This window comes from Plasmodium vivax, chromosome 5, assembly GCF_000002415.2.
Source record: "Plasmodium vivax chromosome 5, whole genome shotgun sequence".
Lineage (NCBI taxonomy): Eukaryota > Apicomplexa > Aconoidasida > Haemosporida > Plasmodiidae > Plasmodium > Plasmodium vivax.
Window position 1 is genome coordinate 1,212,041 of NC_009910.1, and position 23,715 is coordinate 1,235,755.

The 23,715-nt window shown below is 47.1% G+C and overlaps 10 protein-coding genes across 10 annotated transcripts; 7 read left to right on the forward strand and 3 right to left on the reverse strand.

Annotated features, from left to right (window-relative positions):
• Nucleotides 1–412: 412 nt before the first annotated feature.
• On the reverse strand, nucleotides 413–823 carry PVX_090170 (hypothetical protein, conserved; the record flags this gene model as incomplete). Its single annotated transcript, XM_001615076.1, has 1 exon — nucleotides 413–823. The coding sequence occupies one exon, from the start codon at nucleotides 821–823 to the stop codon at nucleotides 413–415; it is 411 nt and encodes a 136-aa protein (XP_001615126.1).
• A 1,264-nt stretch (nucleotides 824–2,087) lies between these two features.
• Nucleotides 2,088–3,254, forward strand: PVX_090175 (eukaryotic initiation factor, putative; the record flags this gene model as incomplete). Its single annotated transcript, XM_001615077.1, has 1 exon — nucleotides 2,088–3,254. The coding sequence occupies one exon, from the start codon at nucleotides 2,088–2,090 to the stop codon at nucleotides 3,252–3,254; it is 1,167 nt and encodes a 388-aa protein (XP_001615127.1).
• A 1,182-nt stretch (nucleotides 3,255–4,436) lies between these two features.
• PVX_090180 (hypothetical protein, conserved) lies at nucleotides 4,437–6,561 on the forward strand (the record flags this gene model as incomplete). Its single annotated transcript, XM_001615078.1, has 7 exons — nucleotides 4,437–4,941; nucleotides 5,064–5,477; nucleotides 5,589–5,630; nucleotides 5,747–5,831; nucleotides 5,989–6,048; nucleotides 6,255–6,304; nucleotides 6,488–6,561. 7 exons carry the CDS (start codon nucleotides 4,437–4,439, stop codon nucleotides 6,559–6,561), a joined length of 1,230 nt encoding a protein of 409 aa, XP_001615128.1.
• Nucleotides 6,562–6,938: 377 nt separating this feature from the next.
• On the forward strand, nucleotides 6,939–8,118 carry PVX_090185 (hypothetical protein, conserved; the record flags this gene model as incomplete). The annotated part of the gene is made up of 4 exons (XM_001615079.1): nucleotides 6,939–7,107; nucleotides 7,259–7,381; nucleotides 7,545–7,750; nucleotides 7,870–8,118. 4 exons carry the CDS (start codon nucleotides 6,939–6,941, stop codon nucleotides 8,116–8,118), a joined length of 747 nt encoding a protein of 248 aa, XP_001615129.1.
• A 1,026-nt stretch (nucleotides 8,119–9,144) lies between these two features.
• PVX_090190 (hypothetical protein, conserved) lies at nucleotides 9,145–10,957 on the forward strand. Its single transcript, XM_001615080.1, has one exon. The coding sequence runs from the start codon at nucleotides 9,192–9,194 to the stop codon at nucleotides 10,437–10,439; it is 1,248 nt and encodes a 415-aa protein (XP_001615130.1). The 5' UTR covers nucleotides 9,145–9,191; the 3' UTR covers nucleotides 10,440–10,957.
• A 188-nt stretch (nucleotides 10,958–11,145) lies between these two features.
• PVX_090195 (adapter-related protein complex 4 sigma 1 subunit, putative) lies at nucleotides 11,146–11,986 on the reverse strand (the record flags this gene model as incomplete). Its single annotated transcript, XM_001615081.1, has 2 exons — nucleotides 11,618–11,986; nucleotides 11,146–11,404 (listed from the first exon to the last, which is right to left on the reverse strand). The coding sequence occupies exons 1-2, from the start codon at nucleotides 11,797–11,799 to the stop codon at nucleotides 11,146–11,148; spliced, it is 441 nt and encodes a 146-aa protein (XP_001615131.1). The 5' UTR covers nucleotides 11,800–11,986.
• Nucleotides 11,987–12,473: 487 nt separating this feature from the next.
• On the forward strand, nucleotides 12,474–13,039 carry PVX_090200 (hypothetical protein, conserved; the record flags this gene model as incomplete). Its single annotated transcript, XM_001615082.1, has 2 exons — nucleotides 12,474–12,534; nucleotides 12,669–13,039. 2 exons carry the CDS (start codon nucleotides 12,474–12,476, stop codon nucleotides 13,037–13,039), a joined length of 432 nt encoding a protein of 143 aa, XP_001615132.1.
• A 912-nt stretch (nucleotides 13,040–13,951) lies between these two features.
• On the reverse strand, nucleotides 13,952–14,749 carry PVX_090205 (hypothetical protein, conserved; the record flags this gene model as incomplete). The annotated part of the gene is made up of 1 exon (XM_001615083.1): nucleotides 13,952–14,749. The coding sequence occupies one exon, from the start codon at nucleotides 14,747–14,749 to the stop codon at nucleotides 13,952–13,954; it is 798 nt and encodes a 265-aa protein (XP_001615133.1).
• A 3,581-nt stretch (nucleotides 14,750–18,330) lies between these two features.
• PVX_090210 (hypothetical protein) lies at nucleotides 18,331–19,188 on the forward strand (the record flags this gene model as incomplete). Its single annotated transcript, XM_001615084.1, has 1 exon — nucleotides 18,331–19,188. One exon carries the CDS (start codon nucleotides 18,331–18,333, stop codon nucleotides 19,186–19,188), a length of 858 nt encoding a protein of 285 aa, XP_001615134.1.
• Nucleotides 19,189–21,060: 1,872 nt separating this feature from the next.
• On the forward strand, nucleotides 21,061–23,540 carry PVX_090215 (hypothetical protein, conserved). Its single transcript, XM_001615085.1, has 2 exons — nucleotides 21,061–22,898; nucleotides 23,056–23,540. The coding sequence occupies exons 1-2, from the start codon at nucleotides 22,214–22,216 to the stop codon at nucleotides 23,484–23,486; spliced, it is 1,116 nt and encodes a 371-aa protein (XP_001615135.1). The 5' UTR covers nucleotides 21,061–22,213; the 3' UTR covers nucleotides 23,487–23,540.
• Nucleotides 23,541–23,715: the final 175 nt, after the last annotated feature.

The following is a 23,715-nucleotide window of genomic DNA, read 5'->3' on the forward strand; positions in this document are numbered from 1 at the left end:
CAATTTTACAAAAGAAGATAAAAAAAAAAGAAGCGGAGGTGTACGTGGGAGGTAGCTCCGAGGTGGCATACCTATAAAGGCGCAGTGGGGAGCACCGCTGAGGAGAAGCCACTGCTTCGGTTTCGGTGGCTGGTTATGCTACCGCGTCTGCTTCGTTACGGTGTCTTGTTCTGCTACCGCGTCTGCTTCGTTACGGTGTCTTGTTCTGCTACCGCGTCTGCTTCGTTACGGTGTCTTGTTCTGCTACCGCGTCTGCTTCGTTACGGTGTCTTGTTCTGCTACCGCGTCTGCTTCGCTTCGGCGTCTTGTTCTGCTACCGCGTCTGCTTCGCTTCGGCGTCTTGTTCTGCTACCGCGTCTGCTTCGCTTCGGCGTCTTGTTCTGCTGTCGCTTCTTCCTGCGCTACCGCTTCCTTAGCGCGTCTGCTTCCCCACCGCCTCGTAAAAGTGCCTGAAGAGGGAGTTGCACTTCCTGTCGTCGCCGTGCAGGTGCATGCAGTAAAACATGTTAGCGTAGTGGTCAAAGAACAGCTTGGCGAACCTGACGTTATCGTCGTTGTTCGTGGTGGCGTACTTGTATCCCTCCACCCTGAAGGACTCCGCGAGAACGTCTCTACATTTTTTGTCTCCTCGGTCGATTAAGAGGTCCACGCTGTACTGGGCATCGTCGGGGATGGTGCTTCCCAAACACATGAATCGCTTTATCTCGTAGAAGGAGTCATTTTGCTTCTGCGTGTGGTACTTGGCTTGGTTGTAGAGCGAGGGCGACTCGGGCGACTGGTGGATCAGCTCGCCCAGCTTGGAGTAGTCCGTGGTCAGCGCCATGGGGGGGGAGCGGTGACGTAGGCGGCTGAACTTCAAAGGGGCGGCTGAACTTCAAAGGGGCGGCTGAACTGCAAATGGAGCGGCTTGAGCAACTTCCTGCGGGGGGCCCCTTATCTGCCTACACCTCAGCACGTGCGTGCGTGTAAATGCAGGTACAGGCACAGGCACAGACAGGGGGGAAGAGGGACAAAGATAGGCGCAGGTTAATACAGATAGGTGCTGCTATGGGTCTATGTAAATGCGCCTAGGGAGGCGTGCGCGCTTGGGGCTGCTCCTCGGGGGGGAAGTGGAGAATGACTGCTCTGCCTCTCTCGCGGGGAGCGCAACTGCGTAGGATTTGTCAAAAGGGGCGCGGAGCCGAAGAGGGGAGAAAAGAAGAAAAAGGGGTAAAAAAAAAGAAAACGAGGGAGGGAAAAAAAAAGGGAAAAAAAAACGTGGAAGGGAGAGAAATAAAAGCAGTTTTCCCCGCGCGGCGATTTTTTAGGTCGCGGCCTCTCTACCGAGGTTGCGAAAATGTTAGCGCCCCAAAAAAGTTGGAAGTGTTCCCGAATCGCCAAGTTGGCTTAAAATTGGCCCCCAATTGTTGCCATTTTTTTGCGCTTTATCTCTTCTCCTACTTTTGTGTTTTTCTGCATTTCTGCTTTCCTACTTTCCTGCTTCTCTTTCTTTTTTTTTTCCCCCTGGGACATCTCGAGGGTAGCGGCTCGCCAGCAGAGCATACATCATGTTGTGAGCGGCCGTGCTGAGGGAGTAACGAGGAAGAGGAAGAAGCGATCAGCGAAAAGGAAGAGGCGAACCTGAAGGGCCCGCTGCCAAACCGGGAGGGGCTACATAGATAGCGGCTACGTGGTTTAGCGGCATAGCTACCTCGCTCGCACCGAAGGATATGTGGACCCCCCGCCAACAACTGCTCCTCCCAGCAGTGCTTCTCCCACTTGGAGAGTGACCGAAAAGTGGAAGAAGAGTCAACCGCGAAAGTGGCGAAATTTTGAGTTTGTTCCCCGGTCAGCGGTCCAAAGGGAGCAAACGGAGCATCCCACTGCAGGAGGGTTAAAGAGAGGAGTCCCCAGTGGAGGTGGTGGTGGAAGAAGAGGACCCCTTAAAGAATGCCATTTTGACAGACAACCCATTTCTACCGAGTGAGCAGATAAGCCACATTTGGGTCACCAGTGAGTAGCTGCGGCCGCTTCTTCAGCCGCTTCTTCAGCCGCTTCTTCAGCCGCTTCCTCAACCGCTCCCTCAACCGCTCCCTCAGCGCCGCAAAATGGAGGAGAGCTACAAAAGCTCGGAGAAGCACGAAATATGCACGAGCTTCGAAAACATAGGAATTGACGAGGGGCTGCTGAGGGGGATCTACGCGTACGGATTTGAAAAGCCGTCGGCCATCCAGCAGAGGGGCATCAAACCGATTCTTAGCGGGAGAGATGTCATTCTGCAGAGCCAAAGTGGGACTGGAAAAACGTGCGTCTTTGCCGTGGGCGCGCTGAACTGCGTTAATAGGAATTTGAGCGAAACGCAGGTGATTATCCTGTCGCCTACGAGGGAGCTGGCAGAGCAGACGCAGAAGGTTTGTCTCGCCTTGGCAGATTACATCCACGTAACTATATACTGTTGCATAGGGGGGAAGAAAATGAGCGACGATATAAAGGCGTTAAGCAATGGAGTGCATATCATTAGTGGGACCCCAGGGAGAATATACCACATGCTAAATTTGAGGCACTTGAAATGTAAATATATAAAACAGCTGGTGATTGACGAGGCAGATGAAATGCTAAACAAAGGGTTCAAAGAACAGGTCTATGACATCTACCGTTTCTTGTCTCCCAACACGCAGATCGTCCTCTCGTCAGCCACCCTCCCACAGGAGGTATTAGAAATCACAAACAAGTTTATGCATAGGCCGGTGAAAATATTAGTAAAGAGAGACGAACTGACTTTGGAGGGAATCAAACAGTTCTTTGTTTCAATAGAAAAGGAGCAGTGGAAATATGAAACGTTAGCAGATCTGTATGAGAGTTTGACCATCACACAGGCTGTTGTGTTTTGCAACACCAAATTGAAGGTTGACTGGCTCACGAAGAAGATGCAGGAGGCTAACTTCACCGTTTGTAAAATGCACGCAGGGATGAGTCAAAGTGAAAGAGACGATATTATGCTCAAATTTAGGCAGTGCAAATTCCGCGTACTTATATCTACAGACATTTGGGGAAGGGGGCTCGACGTACAGGAGGTCTCCCTCGTCGTTAACTATGACCTGCCCAACTCTCGAGAGAGCTACATCCACCGCATCGGGCGCAGTGGCCGCTTTGGCCGCAAGGGCGTCGCCATCAATTTTGTGAAAAACGACGACATAAAGATTCTGCGGGACATCGAGCAGTACTACTCCACGCAGATCGACGAGATGCCCATGAACATCACGGAGTTGCTCTGATAGCGGTGGAGCGGCGGAGTAGGGGAGTAGCGGAGCGGAAGCAGTCGCGGCAGCGGTCGCGGAAGCAGGAGGGGTGCTCTGTGCCCCTTGCCTGCGCGGTATACACAACGATGCGGTGAAGAGACAAACACCGGTAAAGCTACCCTCCCCGGTGTTGCGAATGTGTAAAGATGTGCTTCCAATATGTTGATAGTTTTATTTTTTTTTCCCCTGAGGGCTAATTCCCATTGTGGCAGCTTCCAACGGGTGGGCCTCCCCTTGGTTTGCCCTGCATTCGTGGAAGCGTCGCCTCGTTATGAGTCCGCGGTGTTCATGGGCGGGGGGAACCCCCTAAGGGGTTAATTACTGCTTTGCTTTGCCTCATCATTTTGCGTCACCTAATTTTGCCTCATTTTGCGTCACTTCATTTTGCTTCTCCTTTTTTGCCTCTCCTTTTTTGCTTCTCCTTTTTTGCAACCCGATTTGTCACAAAGTCTTTGCCACCGAGGCATTCCCCGCGTCGGCAAGCCAACAGGGCGATGCAAACAGCAGGGGAAGAAAAACAACCCGTTCGCTTGTTCGTTGAGAAGAGGGTGTGTCCCCCCTTGGCTCGTTGGGAGTGGTCAACGAATGGGCAGTTAGCCCGCTGGTGGGGGGAGGCATTTACGGGGGACAAGCAGAGAGGGGGGTGAAGTTGCCCACTCGCTTACGTTCGGGTTACCTGTCCAGGTGCACCACGTTCACCATGCGGTTAATCTGCACTTACGTAAGCACCGAACCAGGGGAAGAAAAATCCCCCCGCGTGCCCCGCACTGGGTGAAGGGACAGCCGTTTGGTGACTTACACAGGGAGGTCATTTTTTTCCCTCTTTTTTCCCTTTTTTTTCCCTTTTTTTTCCTTTTTTTTTTCTTTTTTTTTCCACCGTGGGGAAGCCCGTGCATGGAGGGCACTTCAACCCGTTGGCAGCGCCCCCCTTTTACGCCGCTTTACAGCGTACACACCTGTGTGTTCGTTTTCCTGCCATGCAATGAGTAACTAACACCGACGTGAAAAATGGCGATGCCAAAGGGGGCATTCCTAACGCTTGTGCTTCTCCTCCTGTGGGCTTCGCCCTGGGATGGGGGGTTCCCACCCCTGGAGAGGAGCTCCCCACATGGTTGCCCGCAGGTGCATCCAAGCGAGGGGGGAAGCTGCACATGGGGGATGTGGCCACACAGGTTTATCCCCCCCTCGCGTATTAAAGGAAGAACGAAGGCAAGCCGCCTCTACGCAGAGGGGAAGGTCATATACGGGTTGAAGGAGGACAAGGACTTCAGTGTGTACGCTCACTTCTGCTACAGTAGGGGTCGGTGGGAAAAGGGGAAGAAGGGGGTGTTCATTGTTACGAACTTTTATATCCCCAATGCGAAGCTGTTAATTTTGGAGCAGACGGAGCAGGAGATGCACAGCTATGTGGATGGGAAGAACGGAAACACGTGTGCCGATTTGGAGAAGAAGGCTTTGTTTCTGCACCCCTTTGATGACATCCCCCCGGGGGATTTAAAAGACTCCTATTTTGTTTATGAGGGGGACGTTGGTGACCATCTGAAGGGCACCCAGTTGAGCTTCGTCCTGCTGGCCTGTGGGCGCCAAGTGAAGAACGCCTATAAAATTGAATTCAGGAACAACACGCACTTTTTGAGGAACCACTTTTCTTGCGAGGAGCAGGGTGCGCAATCAGGCGGCGGCGAAGCGGTGCTGAAGCGGCGTTACTGCCGCGCCCATTCTGCCTTGTCACCTCTCCGCCTCACCACCGCTCCCCCCCTCCACATCTCCACCTCCCCCCCGCAGGGCTGATCGAGATCCACCTCCTCCTGGTGGTCATCCTAGGCGTCCTCTCCCTCGCGTACAGAGCGAAGCAGGAGTCGTTAAGCCGAGCGCACGGCGCCCTGAAGGAGGCCCTCCACATGGCAGTGATCTTTTTTGCCCTCTCCAATATATGCTACCTTATACATATCTTTTCTTTCGCTTTCAACGGAATAGGGTTCACCTCACTGAAGGTGTTCAGCCAGATAAATGAATCCATTTACGACTGCCTCATGCTGACCATCATTTTTTACATTATGGGTTGTACCATCGATAAGGAGAGACGGAGGGAAGACACCTTCCGAACGTCGCTCACCTATGGCGTCCTCAAATTTTTGTACCTTCTGGTCGAAATGCAAAACCAGCAGGAGTTGAATCTCTACGCATCGTTGCACTCAGGTTGGGGAGCGGCAAACAATCGGATGGTTCCTTCCGAAGTGAAGAGAGAATCCACGCCTTTGCGCTCTTCTTCCCATTTCACGTCGATTTGTTTTTTCTCCCCGTTTGCAGTTGTGGCTCTACCGTTTGTGGCTTACCGGGTGGTCACAGCAGGTTGGCTTGGCTTCTCCGGCGCACCTGGGAGGGGTGCTTCACAGGTGATACCGCCTCACCTGGCCTCCCCTGGCCTGCCCATTTGCATCCCTTCCCCTTCGTTCCACCCACCGCAGCAATGATTTACCGAAACTGCAAGCGACTGCTGATGGAGAAGACCCCGGGGGAGGAGACCTTCTTCATCCTGCTCCAAATGTTTCTGTTAGTTAATTGGGGGTGTAACTCAGGGAAGTTACCTCCTCGGGTGCGTCTCCCAGTGTGTGGCATGTATAATCCACCGTCATATTGTTTCCCAACCTTTGCAGATGCCCCCATTAGAAATTGCCTCCTTTTTCCACGGGGCCCCTCAACACTGCAGATACAACCTCTGGATTTTGGCCATCCCCGCGTACTACCTGTTGATGAGCCAAGCTTCGGTGTAAAAAAAAGGGAGAGACGCTGCTCCACTCTTGTTGTGGGGTGTAGAGGCATGAGTGGGATGTGTTGAGCCCCCCACTGTCCCATCGAGAGAGTGCATAAAACCTACGTATGGGCATCCCCCCAAAGGGAGAAGAAGCTGCTCCGGTGTGACCCTCCAGGGGTACGCAGCGAACTGTTCACTTTTTTTTCCTTTTTTTCCCGAAGCCATTTTACCCACCTGTACGTGCACTTCTCGAACCTTTTAATTTTGATATGTAATGGGAGGAGCGGTGGAGCGGTTCAGCGGTTGAGCCGTTCAGCGGCGGAGCTATGCAGACCCGTTGCAGTTACTCGTGCATAAGTCCGCGCTTGCATGCCCATATGATATGCCATCTACGCAACTGCGCTCCGTCATCCGCGTGTTTTTTTTTTTTTTTTTCTTCTCTTCTCTTTTCAAGATTTGGTGCACGTCGTTTCGGAGAAGAAGTACGAAGCCATGGAATCCAGGCACCCCTACTTGGATATGAAGTGACTTCTTTCGCATCAGCTGGAATGTTCTCACCGAGGTGAACCATACGTGTTAATGGCATAGGCAGGTGAAGGTTTTTTTTTCCCTCCCTCAAGCGCGGCATGGTGATGGGAGGAAGCTCCCCTTTTTTTGTTACTCCCCCTTCCCATTTCGTCTGCTGCGAAGCGGTACTCTAATCGGTACACATTTGCACTGCTCCACTGTTTTTTTTTTTGTGTTGTGCGAGTCTTTTTAACTGTTCATGCTGTGAGATTTCCCAGATTTGCGGCAACCGTTGTGTGGCCCTCCCCCGCGAGTGGACCGCACACCTGTAGGGAGGTTGCCAGCTTTACGAAGTTTGCCAACTTTACGAATTTTTCCGCCTCCCCCCCGAAAAAAATATGTATTATGTGAAAAAGTATGAACATAAGCTGCTGAGCGAAACGTTACGCTTTTTAGGCTTTACAGTAAAGTGGGGGATTCACGAAAATGGCTACTGGCTGACTAACCTGAATTATTCCTTCGACTATATGTTGTCCAATTTAGTGATAAAATATTTAAAGGAAAAGAGTAAGTAGAGCGATCCTTTTGGAGGGGTATATCACCGCTCCGTTAGAGTAACCCCCACGTAGGGGTCTTCACTTGTGTACACCTTAACGGGCAGGGATCCCCCAACCACACACATACACACACATGCACAACTGTTTCCCCCCTTTTGCAGAAGTCAAATCGGTTATAGACGTAGGGTGTGGCTACGGGCACTACGTCAACGAATTAAATTTCCACAAAATAAGGGCAGTGGGCGTTGACGGGAATTTTAAGCTGGTCAATCTTCTCAAAAATGGTGTGTTTTTTTGTTCACAGTGAGTGTTCAGCGCAGTGGAGCATGCACACATGGAGTAGTTTTTTTTTTTTTTTTTTTTTTTTAACTGTTAAGGTTGTTTTTTTTATTTTTTTTTCACTGTTAAGGTTGTTTTTTTTTTTTTTTTTTCTTTCCCCCCCGATAGAGGACATCTTCCCACTGGACGCCACGAATGAATACTTCGTAGCGGAAATACTGAACAGGGTTAACGACTCGAATAGGAAGGAGCATGCGAAGGAGGACAGATGCTTGGACGTGAACAGAGCCATAAAAAAGGCCGCAGAAATTGGCAGGGGCGTTCTCCACTTTGACTACGTATTATGCTTGAACGTGGGGGAGTACATCCCCAAGGTGAGTTTGGAGAGGAGGAAGATACACACATAGGCAGATGCGTCTACATTACATGTCTGATTAGCGCGCTGAGAGATGACCTTGCGGTTACAATACAACCGACTCATTCCCGCCTGCAGAAAAAAGAAGAAACTTTCCTCAAAAACTTGGACAGACTAAACAGCAGGGGAATTATTTTATCGTGGGACATTCCGAACACCTTCAACACGGGGACGATAAATGAAAAGAGGGAGGAGGAAATTCTTGACCTTTTTTTGAACGCTTATAATTACACCTATGATGAAAAGAGCAGTGCGCTCTTCCGGAAAAACTGCAGGAACGATGCCCTCAAAAATTGCATATACATTTTTGAGAAGCGCAAGGGGTAGCTCTCCCCCCCCGTTACTCGCGCGCATTGTGTGTATTTAAATATGTCGCGAGGCGGATACCATTTGTTATCCATTATGAGTAATATGTAATGTGTAATATGTAGTCTGTAATCTGCAATTTGCTATTTGTTTTGTTTTTTTTCTCGTTATGCTATTTTGCTTCGTTCCCTTTTTTACTTCCATCGTCCACACGTTCACGGAGCTAGCTCACCATAGTGTGTAAATGGGCGAAGCGCGTGTGTGGGCATGTTGGGTGAACCTTTGGAGATTCTTTGGCACACCCCTGCGTATACTCCGCTCGCACTTTATGCATAACCGGTGTATCACCCGTATGGGTTCTTCCCCAATGCGAACTGACGAACCGTATCAACTCCAAGCATACAAAATGTTAACACATTTGTGAAATGAAAAAAAAAAAAAAAAAAAAGTTGGCACCTGACCTGTGCAGGTAAACAGCCAAAAATGTTCAGAAAATTTTACGCCAATATGGGAAAAAAAAAAAAAAATACAAAAAAAAAATAAAAAACACCAAAAAAAAAAAACACACAACAAACGTATAACAAATACATAACACATAGCACACACGCGTGGCTGCGTCAAACGAACGACTGAACGACGCGCACTAATCTATTTACCCCCCACTGAAGGCAGCCAGCAGAATAGGAAGCCGTAAGGGGGGAAAAACCACGTAACACTGAACTAGGCAAAAAAAAACAATAAGAAGCAAATTAAAGAAACAATTGTAGCTAATCACGGTCGCAAAAACGATAGGAAGGATAGCATCGGTACATAGTTCAGTTTTTTGAGTGAAGTGGGAGCTAAATTGGGTTGCGGAAAGGGGGAAACAATACCACATTTGAGCTGCTCACAAGAGCTAGTAGAAAAAGGGGTAAGGTTAAAAATGCTAAGGATTAAAAGAAAAGGAGAATCATAGAAAAGGAATTACTCCATTTAAAGGGAAGGAAAAAAAAAAACGAAAAAAAACCTGAACTGTGAAAAAAAAAAAAAAAAAAAAAAAAACAACAGCTGGGGCGGCGTCAAAATACACCACATAGCAGTCACACACACAGCTAATGAACAAATTAGCGGTGGAAAAACCCACAACGGGAATGAAAAAAAGTGAAAACAAAAAAAAATGTGTCAGTTCGGTAAGTAATCCCCCATGTAGCAACAACATTGAAGAAGGGGGAAGCGAAGTCAAAATGAGTAGCAAAAACGACTCAAAGAAAAAAAACGCCTCAACTGAAAGGCAGAGTAGCGCTAAGAAGGGAAATGACACCAAAAGCGGTGGTAAGAAATCGTCCGGGGGGACGGGGTCAGCCGAAGCGAAGGATAAGTGTAGTCTCACCGTGAGCGCTCAAGTAGTGGAAAGCGCAGCAGTTCCTGCGGAGGGAGAAGCGGAAATGGCAACACAGGCAGAGGCCAAAAAGGACGCAAAGGGGAGCGCAAAGGGGAACAGAAAAGACGCAAAAGGGAGCGCAAAGGAAAACGCAAAGGATGCGAAGGGAAACCCTAAAGTCGTGAAGACAATCGCAAAGGTCGTGAAGACAATCGCAAAAGACGTGAAGACAATCGCAAAAGACGCGAAAGGAACCGCTAAAAACGCAAAGTTAAACAGTAAAGACACAACGCTAAGCGCTAAGGACGCAAAGCCAAATGCGAAGGACGCAAAGCCGAATGCGAAGGACGCAAAGCTAAACGCGAAGGACACAAAGCTAAACGCGAAGGACACAAAGCTAAACGTCAAAGACAGGGGAGCACCAAAACCCAGCACCAGCCATAACGCAAAACAAAAGTCATCGGGTTCCCCGCCTGGGAAGAATGCCCCTGTGAAATTATCGCCCCCAAAAAAGAGCAACTCAAAGGAAGTAGCAAGTGCAGAATCTACGTCCGTCGCAGCAGCACGCCACTCTGCACATGCACAAATGAACCAAAAGGAAACGGAACAAATTAACTTAAATCGAGATAAAAAAAAAGTTTCGGAGATGGGGGAAAAACGCACCAACAAGGGGGGGCGTGTAAAAAGTTGCAAAGCCAGAAATGAGGAGCATCAGTCAAAAAAGCAAAAAAGCAACACAATAAAAAAAAAAAAAAAATTAAGCTGCTCAGTTATTAACGAAATCCAAGTGAGGAACAATATATATATCTGCAAATTTAAAAACAAGCTAAATAAAATTCGCAAATACTTTTTCCCTATATATAAATACGGCGAAGCTTCCATAGCGCGAAACAAGGCCGTGCTGCTGAAGATTCACATGCACACGTGCCTGTACTGCCAAAACGGGGTTCTATGCAACTTCGTTGAAAATTACACGTTGTAGTGGTGGAGAAGCGGTAGAGGTAAGAAGCGGTGTAGGCGAAGTGGCATAGTGCCCATAACGTAGCGCGCCACAACGGCGTGGTTGACTTTTTTCTCCGTTTCGACGGCGCTTCATCTGTGAGTCCCCACATTCCGTTAAAACGTTTTTAAAAAAAAAAATCACCAATGATGGGGTGGCAAAATATATACACGTTTTGTGCCTCCCTGTGTGGTTAGGCGAAAGAGGATAAAAAAAAAAATAAAACAATAATATAACATAATATAATAAAATAATTCACCTCCTGATTTTCCCACTTTTGCAATTTTTATGCGTCACTATAGTAGGACACACAAATGTTGTCCCCATTATGTGCGTGACGAAATGGCGCAGTTATGCCACTCAACCCCTGCGTAAGCAGTTATTCTTTGTCCCCCTCGTTTTTGCTTATTTGTCTTTATATAAAGATTTTTATATGTGTATGATGTTTCGGTATGCGCACACATTTTTCGCTGTACATGTGTGTTGTGTGCGTTTACAGGAAAAAAAATCACCTGACCTGACCTGTTCATATTTTTTTTTTTTTTTTTTTTTTTCCCGCCACTTGGTTAGCCATTTCATTGGCTAGCTCGTTTTTTTTTTTTTAACTTACGTGGTGATCTAACATTTTGTTGGCAGCGATTGGGACGTTCCCTTCACTCCTGTGCTGCAGACGTCTGGGTTGTTAATTTCACATTTTTGGAGAGAATTTGTCCATTAGCAGAATTGGGCGGAGGACATTGGACTTGTTCATGTCGCATATTTCACCGTTGCACACAATTTCGTCAATTATAAAATGCGTTTTGTCAATGTTAAACATGATGTCTAGTTCGCACACATTTTCGTAGTACTTATCTAAAATTTCTATAATGTTGTGAATCATTTCGAGTATAGCGAATTCGTTTACATCTTGGTTTGTCACTCCGACGATTAGGTAGAGGCTGGCATATCTGGTGGGTGTAAAGAAGGAATGGGGATTAGGGCGGTATGCGCAATTGTGTGGAGGGGGGAAGTGCATCAGCATTTCTGCAAATGCAGATTGGAAAAGTTAAGGAAGAGACGGCGGTTTGCTCTTGTGTGCACTTTTTCTTTTTTCCTTGCACGTGCCGAAACTCCCACGTTGGTACACAGTGGGAGTGTGGTGCACATGTAGAGCATCCAACCTTCTATAAATAATTTTGTACTCCCTGTACTGTAGGAAGGAGCACTGATAGTCGACTCGCGACAGGCATTTCCGAATGAGTTCCCCCTCGAGGATTGTTTTCTCTTCGATGCTGAGGCTGTTGTAGTACTGGCTTAGCCTCGTTTGCCCCTGCTTGTTGACCATAAGCAGGAACTCGATCATGTTGGGTGAGCGCTGGTAAGCGGTGGGTGAGCGGCGGGCGAGGCGTTCCTATGTTGAGTAGTTCGCAGGTAGGCGGCGTTGGTAAGCGGCGGGAGTCCCTATGCGTCGCTCCTATTTGTCACCCCTATGCGATACGCTCCTGCGCGATGTTCCTTCCGATCGATCTGCTCTCATACATAAGTTGTGCAGTTAAAAAAAAAAAAAAAAAAAAAAAGCTAGTACCTCCCGGGGGGTAATAAAGGTGACACAGGGAAACTAAAATGGTGACTTAAATTCAAATCAGGAATGTGACGCAAAGTTCGTTTGATGGAGTGGGAATAAAATAAAAGGTTTCGCCTTTTTAGAAGTTCCCCCTCCTTTTTTTTTTTTTTTTTGCTAAAATATGTTGCTATTTGTTCGCATTTTTTTTTTTTTTTTTTTTTGGCGAAATGAAGTATTGTACACTTCACCATCGTTCGCCGCGATGTTAGGCGATCGGTTTTTCTTTTCCCCGTTCGTTCCTTTTTTCCGGCCTCTTTTGGCTTTCTCCACGGTTGTTCCCTCCTTTGCATGATCAACTTGAGCGACTGTTCGTACATTAAAATTTATGAGTAGTGGGGAAGGAACTCCCCCCCCAAAAAAAAAAACACTCAGAGGAGAAGCTACCCATCGTGCGTCCGAGTACCCTTCGAATGATGGGGAACAAACACGGAAAGAGGAAAAACTACGAGTTATGTGAATTTCAATTTGAGAAAGGTGCGCGGAGCGGTGGAAAGCGAGAGGGAAAAAAAGGCGTGCATGTGTGTGCTGGCAGCTGCCAATAGCGCCGCTACCCCCTGTGCCGCTACCTATAGCGCGCTACCCACTGTGCCGCCTTCCCCCCCTCGCAGAGTTCCAAGTGAAGTTCCCCTGGAACGAAATCGTCCAGTGGGGCAGCCAAGATGTGAACGTAGACATGACGCTCGCGGGCATCGAAAAAACAATAGAAGAAATAAAAGACATAACGACAGATGAGGAGACCTATTTTAAGATGACCCAAGTGCAATGCATTGATCCCTTTCACTTTGATGACGACTTGGTCATGTGGGCACAATCCCTTTTGAAGGAAAATAGGAACTTGCGAAGAATTCGGTACAACCTGGTTCCGAGGGTCCTTAGCGAAAACGAGTTTTGGATGCGCTACTTCTCGGCCATAAAGCTCATCGTTACGAAAAATGCCTTTGAGGGGGAGCAGGGTGGGGGTGGTATTCCCGGGACGTGATGGGCTTAGTAGCGATTCAGAGCAGATGGCGCACACTTTCCCCGAGTTGGCCATCAAATGGAGGAAGAGTTACCTTCGATTGGGGAGCTCACCCCTGTGTGATAGCAAAGGAATCACACGTAGGCAGATGACTACGTGGGGGGTAGCTCTACTGCACATGTAGAGAGGAGCACACCGGGTGGTGGAAAACGTGGGAAGCTCCTTCACCCCACCCCTCCTGCTTGCAATGCTGTCGAAATGGAGAAAATTGATTTAAAGTAGTAGACTGCTGTCGGGGGAGATTCCACATGCCATCAAAATGAGCGTCCCTTGTGGTAGTGCCCAACACAGAATGTGTGCCTCCACCTACATTGTGGTAAATGTACTTGGGAGTTACCCTCCCTGTGAAGGACCTGTGTGTAAAGAGGTGGACCAAGTCAAGATGGGACCCCCTGGGGTGTGAAATTAGGTTAGCGAAAAGAGTGAGCACCCGCTCATATCTGTGCAGGGGGGTATGTGCACTGTTGAGGTTTCCAAAGAGTTCTCTCTTCCGGGGGGACGTGCCAAACGGGTGACGGGATTGATACACCCCCACGCCGCCATTTGGAGGGAACGAAGCAAGGAGAGAGATTTTTTTTTTTTTAGTGTCAAGGAGGTTTAAAAGGTTCGGTTGGTAGAGTTTAGGTTGGGGGATATTTAAAGCTTTTTTCGGCATGATTTGGTTGATTACATGTTTATAAGCATGTTCGGTCGTTTTTTCGTTTTTTATTTTTCGTTTTTTATTTTTCGTTTTTTTTGCGTGGCTCGCTAAAAATTAAAGACTAAAAAATTATGAAGTTTTAAAGCTGGGGGAAAGGAAGAAGCGCTGCGCGGACGTTTTGCGGGGTGCACAGTTGACCAGTTTGGCGCTGCGGGGGGGGGGGGGGCTGCTGACTACTTCTTCGTCTCGAGCGAGTGAATCGTCTTCAGCAACTCCTCCATGTGGTCTTCTGCATTTTGGAGGAGATCCTTTTTGGAGGACAGCTCACTGACCACCTCGTTGAGCTCCTGCAACTCGTGTTTTTTTTCTTCTATTTCGTCTCCCGTGCTGCTGTCATCGTGGTGATTTTTTTTTTTTTTTCCTGTGCTTTTGTTTTTCAGCGATTTTTCATAATCCGTGTTGTGTTCGTAATCGTCGTCCATGTCTTTGCGCGGGACTTTCCTTTTGGGTTCATACTCCTCGTCGTCCTCCTGCTCGTCATGATTGTCACCTTCTGCTGATCGTCTTCTTTTTTTATTTTCCCAAGTGGTTTCGTGCTCCGCCAGGTCATCCGTATAACTGCCTCGTCCTTTTTTTTTTTTCGCCCCTTTTAGTGAGCTCTTTTTTTCGCTTTTGTTTGGCTCTTTTGTGCGTCTCCCTTTTCCTTTTCCCTTTTTTCCCCTTTTGCTGTTTTTTCTCAACGCGTATTCGTCGACGAAGCCGTCCTCCGCGTCCTCGCTGTGGTGGCCCCCGTGGCTGTGCTCGTCATGTTCACCATGATCGTCGTGCCAGTCGTGCTCATCATGCTCATCATGCTCATCATGCTCATCATGCTCATCCTCCGATATGTAAGTAACCCTGGGCGTGTCGTCGCCGTCTTTCCTCGCCTTTTTCTTCTTGGGACGTCTCTCACTGATTATCTCTTCATCTCCCATGTCCTGGACATCCATTCTTCGGTTCATCTTTTTTTGTTGTCTTTTCATTTTTTTCATATTTTCGTTTCTCTTTCGCTCTTGCTTTCGCTGCCGTTTTGCTTCCCGCTTCAGTTCGCGCCTTCTCCCCCGTTTGTTGTTCCTCCTTCGGCCTCTTTTTTTGTTTTTCCGCTTATTTCGTTTTCTGTTTCTCCGTTTGCTCCTTCTTCTGTTCCTTCTTCTGTTCCTTTTTCTGTTTTTTTTTTTTTTTTTTTTCTTTTTCTTTTTCTTTTTTTGCTTCTTCCTTTTGGACTCCTTGGGATTATCTTGATTTTTATTTTTTTTCCTTCTGGTCAGCGAAAGGAGTGAGCGTGCGTTCCCATGGCGGATGGAACCTTCCTCCAGTTTTGAGGTCTCCCCTCCAGAGAGAAGGGTGAAATGCCTCGGTAAGTAGTAACCATGTTGTGTGTCCCCTGTTTGAAACTTCCCCCCTTGAAAGTCTTCTGAATCTGCTAAATAGGTCAATTGCGCTGTTGAGCCCTTCTGGGATGGGCTCCTCCCCAGGGTTGTTAGTTGGGGCACTGCATATGACTGGGTTGCCCCATCTGACGAGCATATCAAGGTGGGACAACTCCCCTCTTTCTCTTCCCCCCCCGTTAGACTTCCACCCGTTAGGGGCAAACGTCCATGTTCGTGAAAATGTTTTTCTATTTTGTAATGACGACTGTTTGTCTCCCCACCGCGGTAGGAAGACGCGATTCTATTGATCACACTGAGTAGATTTAGGAGGACGAACAGATTGAACAGGTTCAGGAGGGTACGGAGGGAAAAGTGGGAACCGAGGTTAAGGGTGCTACTATGGCTAGTCAGATTTATGCCGCTAATGCTGGTAAGCTGTTGAGCTACATTAATCAGAGAAAATTGACTAGTCTGGCCAAGGGACCCAACCAGAGTGAGTAAAAACACAGCGAAGTGCCTTCTCCTCATCAGACGGCATACACAATTGCACCCCCGCCGTACACTAACCATTTTTAATGATTAAAAAGTTATTTTATTTTAATATTTTTTATAACTTTTTTTTTTTTTAAATGGTATAAATGTACGCATAAAAATGCAAATGAGTGTTACTCCTTTTTTTTTTTTTTTTTTTTTCTCCTTTTCCATCTTCCTCTTTTCCATTTTGTTCATTTTTCTCTCTACTGAGGAGGAAGTTGGTGGCATGAAAAAATTGCAGCATGTCTGTCTACCGGGAGTGACATGTGCGATTTGTTTAGGGGCGCAAATTACGTTGAAAAATTGGTGAAGATTTCAAAAAAAAGGAAAGCACACCAGCGAGGGGATGCGCACTGCCGCTGTGTTGGCGCGGGTCTGCGCGTTTGTCTGTACATTTGTCTGTTCGTTTGTCTGTTCCTTTTTCTGTACATTTATTTTACTCTATTTTGCGCCATTTTGCGCTTTTTTTCCCCTGTCCATTCGGCCACCTGGTTAGCCATTCGCGACGCAATTTTTTTCCCCCACCGCAGCGTTCGTATCGCCCCCATATTTTTGTCACCATCGCTATTGGCAAGTTTGGCCCACTTTGCTTCTTTTCATTTCCAACCGGGGAGTCATTTGGGGGGCGCTCTTCCCCGCGCGGCGTTGTGCGACCAGCACAGACAGACTTTTCCTTTTTCTTTCCCCCAGAACAAATCGCAATCGTTCTGCGCCGTTGTATGGGCGACGCGAGGGGGCAACCACACGCGAATGAGTGCGAACAGGGGTATACACTTACGAATGCACATGGGTATGCTCACGCGTATGCACATGCGAATGCACATGCGCGTTCGTGTGTATGCTCAATTGTGAGATTAATAAAGGAGAAAGCACGGGGGGGAAGAAACGGATTGGTAAAAAATAAAAGTTACACGCGCGTTCCATTATGTGCATATCACGCATCGAAAAAATGAGCGCCAAATGTTTTACCGTCTTGCTGATGTTACACCCGTGGGAACACTCACAAAAGGGGAAGCTGTCAAAGGGGAGACACATTTTATATCGCTGGGGAGGAGCGGGATTTACAAATGCTCCGTGGCGAGAAGGTCATTTTTAAGGGAGGAAGCAACACGACGTGACACATTTGTGAATTAACTGTGTCTCAATTGGAAGGCGTGCCTGCTAGTTTTTTCCTCGTGTGAGAACTACAGACGAGCAGCTTCGGCGACGAAGCGGGACATTTACTACATTTTTTAACACTTAAAAGATGCGTAGCCATAAAAAAAATCTCACTTTGCCGTTGAGGGAAGCACAAAATGGAGGGGCATTTCGCGAAAGGCATACTTCTTCCTTCCCTTGGGAGTGCCACTCACACTTTTGTTTAACACAAATGGGGAAAATAAAATGTCGATGTCCCCCAATGATGTGCTGCTAAGAAAGTCAAGCGAAGCTTTAGCTTGGAAAAAAAAAAAAATAAATAAATACCTTGCCTGCTCATAAAGAATGCCGAACTTTTTGCCATTTTTGCATGAACGGTTCATACGAAAAAGGGGATTTTTGGAAGGGTCATTTTGTGGAGGTGAATTTACCTGCTGGTGATAATTGCCTCATATGAGAGGAGCCCCCTGTGTGTAATCGCCGCGTTGCCTTAAGAGTGGAAAATTGACCTGATTGTTGTTGTCACGATGTTGGCAACGTGTGCGGGCCACTCGTGACCTGGTGAGGTGTAATCTTTTTTTCTTTTTTTTTTTTCTCCCCTGTTCCACTATTTTCGCCTCCCATAACCAAGTTCCATTTTTAGCCAACTTAAAGTGAAGGGACAGGATGGGGTAAACAATATGGTTAAGTTAAATGGTCCCACTTGCGCAACCCTGTTGTGGTGCGAAAATGCATTCCTTCGTGAAATATGAAGCGATAACCGCTGTTTGGGTAAAAAAAAAAGTCATTCTCGTCTGATGTGTACAATGCATGTACTTAATTTACTCGCCGCTAACAAAGTCGACAGTTTGCGAAACCGTTTTTCTTAATTTGGTAAAGTGTAAAAAAAAAAAGGAAGTTTCTCCCTTTGATGGTGTGGAGGTTAGTTCCCTATATGGCACCGTTGGTGAAATGTTTAACGCGTCGTGGTTTGGCAGTGCGCTCCCCCGTTTGACGCTGCGCCATGGTGCCTTTTCTACAAAATGGGGGGAAACGTCAAGAGGAGCGTGGGTGCGCGTACGAACGTTGCTGAGGGAATGCATGATGGTATGGGCATGTGCACATCCGCATGTTTATGCGCAGTGTGGTATATCTCCATGGTTAACTTCATTTTTGAATTATTCTGCCCTCGCTGCGTGGCAATCCGGTGAATAAAACGAAAAAAAAAAAAAAAACAACTTCGCCCTTCTGGAACGGTTGCCCGTCAGCAGTTTTTCCCTTTGGCATTTGATCAGAGACGACCATCTTTGCTTCGCGCAGCCGAGTTTCTCCCCCCGTCCGCAAAAACAAATAGACACAATGTGTTTACACACACGTATGTGTGCATACGTGGAATAGCAAACAGGAGGAAGCATAAAAAAAAAAAAAAAAACGAAGAAAGGAAGAAAGGAAGAAAGAAAAATTACCACAGCGTGGCAGTCACCCCCCCCAACAGACGCGCACAATAAAGAAAGAAAAACAATTTACATTTGTTTTTATCACCCTGCAGGAAGATGCACATAATTAGGGTTGCCAGTTTGGCGGTACTCCTGGTATGCTGCAACACAAATGGGAAAAGTATTTTCCGAAAAAGGAAAATTATTTATGGTTCCCCCCATTTGCTAAATGCCCCTGATGATGAAGCGATCAAGTTCCCCCCCCTGGACAATTTAAAAGCAAAGGAATCGCCCAGCAGCAACGACGACGGTGTGTATGCGAAGGGTAGCCACTTTGTCGGGAAGGGAAGCACGAGTAATTTGGGGGACGTGAAAAATGGGTCGTTCATTCTTTTAAGTGAGAAGGTGAAAGACATCTCCTCGGACGAGGAGGAAGAGGAGGAGGATGGCCACGACAATGCTGACCATGTGAATAACAACGTGAATTCACATAACCATACGGACGACACCAGCGAGAGCGAAAGCGAGGACGAGCACAATAACAACGAGAAGGACCACGCGGAAGGTGATCATGAGCACCTGCACAACGGCTACAGCCCCGACGAGAACGGGAACTACGACGTGAATGGCGACGTGAATGGCGACGTGAACGGAAACGTGAACGGAAGCATGAACGGAAACATGAACGGAAATATGAACGGAAATATGAACGGAAACATGAACGGAAATATGAACGGAAATATGAACGGAAATATGAACGGAAATATGAACGGAAATAACAACAACATGAACAACAACATGAACAACAATAACAACAACAACATGAACGGCAACGGCGCTTTTACGGCCCTTCCGCCTCCACCCCCGCCTGTGGTGCACCACCCCCCACCTGCACCCATGACCCCCTCGGGCATCGTCGGCCACGTCGTGTCAAACGTCTTCTCCGCTGGGCTGAAGCTGTTTGGCGTGCCGTAGGCCTGCTTTAACCATACGACTTTTTTTCTTTAAGGTTTTTAAATTTTTAAAAAATCGCGCCGCGTGAATATCGCCTTAAAATCGTACACACGTGAGCATGTAAATTCATACGTAAAAAAATTGGTGCGATTCCCCCCTTTTGGTGGAAACTTTTTATTTTTTGTTTTAAGCTTTTCGAACAGGGAATAGTTTTTTTTTTTCGTGACAAAAGTGCCAACTGTGGGATTCACCCAGTGTGTGCTTTTCGCCAGGAGAGTGAGCGAGTGGGCGCGGTGTGTGTGAGCACCCAACGGGGAGGAGGTTAAAGAGTTTATGCGATTCACGTGGGGGATATGCTCCATCTGGTGACAAGTCGAAAGGGGAAGAGTCCGCGCTACGAGAGCAGTAATGTAGCAATGTAGACAACAAGGAGGCAGGGTTACTAACCCTCCTGACGCGGTCGTAATGTAACTCTGTGACAGGTTGTATGCTTTGATTGGGCCTCCCTCCGACTTGTGCACACTTAGTAGTGATTTTTTTTTTTTTTTTTTTTTTTTTTTTTTTTTTTTTTCACCAGCTAGCTACGTATATTTGGCTTAACGGAGGTGCAAAGGGGGTCACATAAATTGGGGACCCGGTTCAGTTCTGTCGTAAAAGTGGGTTTTACATGTTAACGAATGCGTACGTGCACCCTCGCAGAGCTTATACAGCTCACAGTTATCATTTGGGAACGAAAAGGGAGCTTCTACAAAATTGTACTGTATGAAGGAATTGTATGCAAGCGAGGGGATACCCAAATGTGTGTGACAGGTGGTTGGAAGGGACCATTATGTGAGCGATTGTGGGAGATGCCCTCCATAGTGGTTACTCCTTTCACCTGACCGCAGGCAGCTACGCCCGTTTATGTGCAACTTTTTTTTTGCGAAAGTTTATCTTTTTATTTTACCTTTTATTTACCTGTATGTTAATACGATTATGTACACACACAAATGTGGTGCGGCTGAAGGGGGGTTGGGCGGCACGTCGTTATTTTTTCTATCCCCAGAAGGGTTTTACTTAATTTTTCCGCAGCGCACTGGCGACATGTTGGTGACTGGTCTACCATGCCTCAACGTTTTGGCGACGCTTTAACGGTACTCTACAATGTTTGCGAACTTGACTTCCTATTTCCCCCAGCGCGAGCAAGCAGAATTGCAAGGGGGTGAAGCAGACGACCAGTGAGGGCCCCTCTTTGGGGGACACCGAAATGGGAAAAGTTGGCCTGTGCTAAGTAGAGTTTGCCTGGAACGTCGATACGGAGGTGCAAATGTGCGGAGGTGCGAACGCGCGGAGGTACACGTAGAGGCAGGCTTACAACACGCGCACACACACGCAGGCGCAGACACAGACGCAGACGTATGCATAACTGCAGAGGCGTCTGACTGGATGGGTGGCCTTCCCCTGGAAATGCTTCACCGAAAAAAAAGCAAAGGGAAGCGAAAGGAACAGCGCAAACGGACATGTGTGGACATAAAGCGGGACAGGAAAAGTGCTAACAAACGTCTTTCCCATTTGGGGGAGGAATTGTCCGATGCACCATGGAACATGCGTGGAAAGGAAAAAAGGAAAAAGCAAAAAAATGAAGGAGCGAAGGAGCGAAGAAACGCGGGAAGGACGAAACAAACGCGGGGCACAGCACGGGGGAGCGAGGGGAACCAAGAGGAATTCACAAGAGGACCATTACGTACACATATGCAGACGTGTGTACATTCACAAAAGCTGCGTGATGTGGTGGAAAAAAAAATTCTACCCTTGGGAAAGGCCATATACATAGCGCGTGGGGGATGTCACTGTAGTTCGGCGGAAAAAAAAAGAAGAAAAAAAAAAAAAAAAAAAAAAGATAAAATTCCTTCCGCACAGAATTGCGTACACATGAATGTGTTCATTTTTTGCTGATTTTTTCGTTTCCTATTTTTTCCGTTTTTCCCGTTTTTCCCATTTTTTTCCTATTTCCTTTGCCCGTTTTCCTTCCCATTTCCCCGCGCGATGGCATTTTAAACGTCAAACTTGTGAAACGCACGCTTTTCCCCTTTGTGTTTATTTCTATTTAAAAGGAAAATTTTTCCCTTTTGTGAAGAAGCAAAAATAAATGCACAAATGTACAAACGTACAAATGTGCAAAGTCCAAATGTACAAATGTCCAAATGTCCAAATGTACAAACGCGCAAACGCACATGAAGATTGCACATGAACGAATGCACATATGAACATACGAACAAATGCGCAACCCCCTTTGACCCAGCGGAAGAAACAAACGAATTTTAAAAAAGCGAGCGCCACTGATATGCATACGCAAAAGAAAACATTCACCGCGGAAGGCGTTCCTCGCACTGCTCACTTTTTTTTTGGCGCGTAACTGATTGTCATTTCGCAGACAGAGTGTTTTGCCGCTACCCCCCTCCCCCGTATATGCAGTCGCGTGTGAGCGTTTTTAAACATACACATGCGTGCGCGCACATACGGCGACATGTCCCCTGCGCGAACTCTTTGTTGATGTTATTTTAAGTTTTAATTCCCCGTTTTGTTAGGAATTTTGAAGTTTTTTTTTTTTTTTTCCGCCCCTTTGCGTCGCCATTTTGCGTTCACTTTTTTTGCATGCGCCGCTTTGCATGACCATTTCGCGTCGCCGCTTCGCATCCCCCTTTTTCGTGCCATTTTGCGCGCTTTTTCCTTTCCCCCCCCCCCTGCGACCCGTAATTAACTCCAGCGCTCCCCAATCGCACAAATGTTTCCCAAAAAAAAAGGAATACTCGAGTGAAAATTAAAACAGCGCGCACCCAGCAGGTCCCCCCGCACGCGAACGTTTGTCTACACACACATAGGTAGAAAATTTTGCGGTATCGCGAAGGAGCAACGTTATTTTATTGTGTGTGCAAATTGTTTGCCATCCCCCCCAACTGCGCAATTGAAATCGGCAGCTGGCATAGCCATTTGGGAAGAACCACAACAAACACGCCTACATTTAAACAGACAAAGTTAAGTACGTACAAATTTCCGCCTGAACAAAATGTATACATACGGAGTAGAAGGAGATGACACCTATTTGCCACAGCCCCAGTACCCATCCCCATATGAAAATCAGTATGGACAAGATGATGAGTCGCCAAGCCCTCGAGGGGAAAACCACACCCCCTTCATAGGTTATTTTAGTTCCCATTTATTAAGAACCGGGTTCTTCCTCCAGTGCGTGTCTTTAATGCTAATGTTCATATTTTACTGGGCCTTTGGTGGTACAGGAATTTTTGTGTTTGATTTATATGCCGGTCCAGAGTGTGTAAAAGTGTCAAGTGCATTTCATTTAACCATTTCAATTTTGATGGCCATATATTTGTTGGGCACCTTGTACATAGCCATGTTCCAAGTGTTCGTAGCAGATAACAGCAAGTGGTGCAGAGGGTTCAGAGCGGGTTCTAAGTTACTATCCGCAGCTGTGACGCTAGATCTTTTATCCTCCATTTTGAGACTGGTTCAGTATTTGTATGCTTACTTTTATATGAGCATGAGATGGTGGGCAAGATACCAACAAACCAAGTCAGACTGGACCCTGTTACACTTTGGCAGCATTGTGCACAGCTTCGCTTTGTTCATTTATGGAGCTGCTTTTTTTTACATGGAAGCTTATCACGATGAGGGAACGTATGAGGAGCTCGCTTGGTCCAACTTGACTTTGTTCAAGTTGGCAGGTTTGGCCGGTACGTCCCCAGGAAGGGGTGCCTCTTTTGGCGCACTCTTCGTGGGTGCCACTTTGTGGATATCTCCAAATATGTATACCGTTAGGGGTACTTACTTTTTCCCTTTTCACCGCGCGATTTTTCTATCCCTCCCCCCCACTTTTTTTTTTCTCTGCAGAACTACTGATGGTGTTTTCCGGATTTGGAGCTTTTTTCTCGATACTGCTCCTGGGTGCGATCATGTGCGCAACCGTCTGGGCCTTTTCCTTCGAACCACTGCTAGAAAAATGGTCCCCCGAATTGCACAGCAGAGACATAAACGCAGACGTCTTGCCCGAGGTAAAACACGAGGACGAACAGGGGGGATATAACGAAGAAAATGTGTATGAGCCGTACAATGTAAACCCGGAAAATATGGAGTATGGGGAGGAAATGGTTCCACAAAACATGAACGAGAAGTACGCAAATGGAAACTCTTATGACCCAAACATATACGCGCAGAATAACGGCATGCCAACCACCTATGATTACTCGCAAATTGAAGGTCAAGTGAAGCAAAACGCCGAAATGGGGGTCTCAGAGAATTACTCCAAAAGTGGTCAATTCTGAAGGTGACGCGTGGAAGGGAGGAAGGGAAGAAGCGAGAACGTATGATCGGTTCAGGCGAAAAGGGAAAAAAAAAAAAAAAAAAAAGTGCACACATTTGGCTAGCTAAGCTACCTAGATAGATGGCTGAACATTGGACAGATATGCACCTGCGTAAATCATCCGAGGGGGAATTTGGAAAAAGGCAAAGAAGCGGATGCAGAAATGAAGAGATCGGTAGAGAGAACGCATT